At 32.9% G+C, this 2,741-nt stretch overlaps 1 protein-coding gene across 1 annotated transcript; it reads right to left on the bottom strand.

Annotated features, from left to right (window-relative positions):
- Nucleotides 1-529: 529 nt before the first annotated feature.
- On the bottom strand, nt 530-2,418 carry LOC129571114 (uncharacterized; the record flags this gene model as incomplete). The annotated part of the gene is made up of 3 exons (XM_055450877.1): nt 530-1,111; nt 1,183-1,332; nt 1,417-2,418. Coding segments are annotated over 3 exons (1,734 nt in total), but the record flags the coding sequence as incomplete, so codon positions are not given.
- Between the last annotated feature and the right edge of the window lie 323 nt (nt 2,419-2,741).

Raw genomic sequence — 2,741 nt, 5'->3', positions numbered from 1 at the left:
CTTGTTCTTGCACCAGTTGGCGTTGACGTAAGAAGGCATAGCGTCGTTACAGTGACAATTCATTTGAAAATGTATGATTAAATTTTCAAAGAAGAATTGATTATTGTATATTTGATATGAAAATAGCTTAGTCAATTGAGAAAAAACAAAACTATAAGAGAATTCAAATGAAAATTTAATTTATTTCAATACACTTGGATAAACAATATTTTTAGTTTTTCCATCTGGAGTATATACATATAAATCTGATGGTTTGCCAACACGTGAGCATGCTACATAAAGTTGTCCATCCGTGAAGCAAGGATCTTCTAAATTCAATCCACATACTTGAAGCGATTGACCCTGTGCTTTATTGATTGTCATTGCGAACGCGAGCTTTATTGGAAATTGTAGACGCTTAAATTCGAATGGCATGTCTGATGGTATTAATGAAATACGCGGAAGAAGTACATTTTCGCCTTATATTTGCCTGTTATTATTATTGCTTCAATTAGGTTATTCATTAATTTCTTAACAGCAAGTCTCGTACCGTTACACAAACGTGGCGGATCAATATTCCTAAGTAGAATGACAGGAACACCAATTTTTAATTTGAGTTCATGTGGCGGTATTCCTGGTAAATTAAGTGAATTTAGGAACTCTATTGGATAATTCACTGCATCGTCTTGGTCTATAACATTATCGATTGACTTATATGTTATAGATTCACCAGACAACTTATTTTGAATGTCCAAATTTAATGCATTAACGTTAATGTTTTTAGCAGCTAATATTGCACGTTCACTCAACCATTTATGTTCTTTATAATTTTGGTTAATATTTGGAAACACACATTGAATAAGGTCTTCTTTCGATGCAATCATATTACAAAAATTTGGTGGAAATGAAATACATTTTGTGGATGCATCAATTTTTAACGTTCCATTTCCAATATCCAATAGCTGTTTCGCGAAACGTGCGGCTGAAGGGTCATTTTGTAATTGCACACGCATATTTGTAGTTAAATGTAATTTTTTTACACCATTCCATAAATGTGATGATTTCAAACATGCATGGATTTCATCTGCTGGTGTGGAGCGTTGTATAACAGGTAACGTTTGTCGGAAATCACCTGATTATAAAATATATCAATATTTTAATTAATGTCATTAGAAAATTAGAAAGCAATTTTCGTTCAATTACCTGATAATAAAATGAGTGCACCTCCAAAAGGTTGTGAATTTCCCCTTAGATCTTGTAGTGTTCGGCTAAGTGCATCTAATGATTTGAAATGAGCCATTGTACATTCATCCCATATAATGATATCGCATATCCGAAGTAATTCACCCATTGCTGATTTTTTTGAAATATTACACATAGGTGTATTAGTAAAATGCAAATTCAATGGTAGCTTTAATGCAGAATGTGCAGTTCTACCACCATCCAATAGAGTAGCTGCAATTTCTGACGAAGCTAGTGCCAATGCAATTCCATTTTTCGATCGAATGGTTGCCAAAATTAATGAAATAAGGAATGTTTTTCCTGTTCCACCAGGTGCATCCAGGAAATATAATCCACCACATTTATTTTCGACGGCTCTCATAATTGATTTGTATACGTTAAGTTGTTCTGTTTGTAATTTCGGTACATTTGAATGTACATATGCATCTAGTTCATTAATGTCATAACATTGTTCGCGTCGCAAATCATTATTATGAATACCTTCGGTTGTTCGATCAGGTGCTTCCATTCCTAACTGTATTAGTGTTTTATTTATTATCGCCAAACATTTGTCTTCAATCATAACCAATGCCTCATTGTATATTGCAGATGTAAATTGTAATTCATAATTTCCAGTCGACGAACGTAATCGAAACAGAATGTCATCACTCATAAAGTTTTTATACTTTTCCCATAAACTTTGAGGATTTACAGGAAAGCATGTAGTTATTATAACTACAAACAAACTTCGTATTTGATGTGGATGAGCAGTATTCGATGCATCTTCAAGTGATAGATTCCATTGTGCATCATTTTCAAGTAAATGTAGGTTTTCGCAAGCTTGTCGATAAGTTGCACATATTTCTCCATTAACTGTTTTTATATGTTGAAATGATGTTGGCCCACGAACATTGATTAACAACATACGCAAATAGTAACATTCAAAATTGTAAGGATGGACAGTGTATAATCGACCTAAAGCATCTGATGCAAATAAATTTGTGTGACCTTCAATTCTAATTCCTTGTTTGCGTCGTTGACATTTTTTTGTTGTTGTATCCCACGTCTTTGGTACTTCCGAATACAACAATTGTCTTGCAAATGAATCTCTTTTACACAACTCGAAAAATTCCGTCAATGTAGTTATTGGCGGTGCAGTAGCTCGTTGTTGTGCATTTTCAGGTGTGAAATATACACGCTGCCCATTTTCTAAGTGAACTGCCAAATGAATAAAATCGTGTGTTCTCTAAAGTTTATTTAGTGAAATCATTTTCAGCTGTGTCGGTAATGCAATTGGAGTAAATGTTTCCTTTTAAATAATGAAAAATGCTTTTCTGAAATATTTTCACACTTACAATGGATTATATGTATTTATATTACATTTGTTTTATTTGTTGAAGTGTGTGTTCGCATGCACACAAATCAGATTCATGAATAAAATTTAAAGTTTTTATAAATCATGAAATTCAATAAATATTCTCCCTTTATTAGATATAGGGTACGGTGGGGCAAATATCCGCACTTTTTTTCCTAAATTTATA

This window comes from Sitodiplosis mosellana, unplaced genomic scaffold (assembly GCF_009176505.1).
Source record: "Sitodiplosis mosellana isolate CC-2019 unplaced genomic scaffold, AAFC_SMos_1.0 Smas_scaffold_1340, whole genome shotgun sequence".
NCBI classification, from domain to species: domain Eukaryota; kingdom Metazoa; phylum Arthropoda; class Insecta; order Diptera; family Cecidomyiidae; genus Sitodiplosis; species Sitodiplosis mosellana.
The sequence above is the reverse complement of the archived record's forward strand: the minus strand, read 5'-3'. Positions and strand labels throughout refer to the sequence as shown.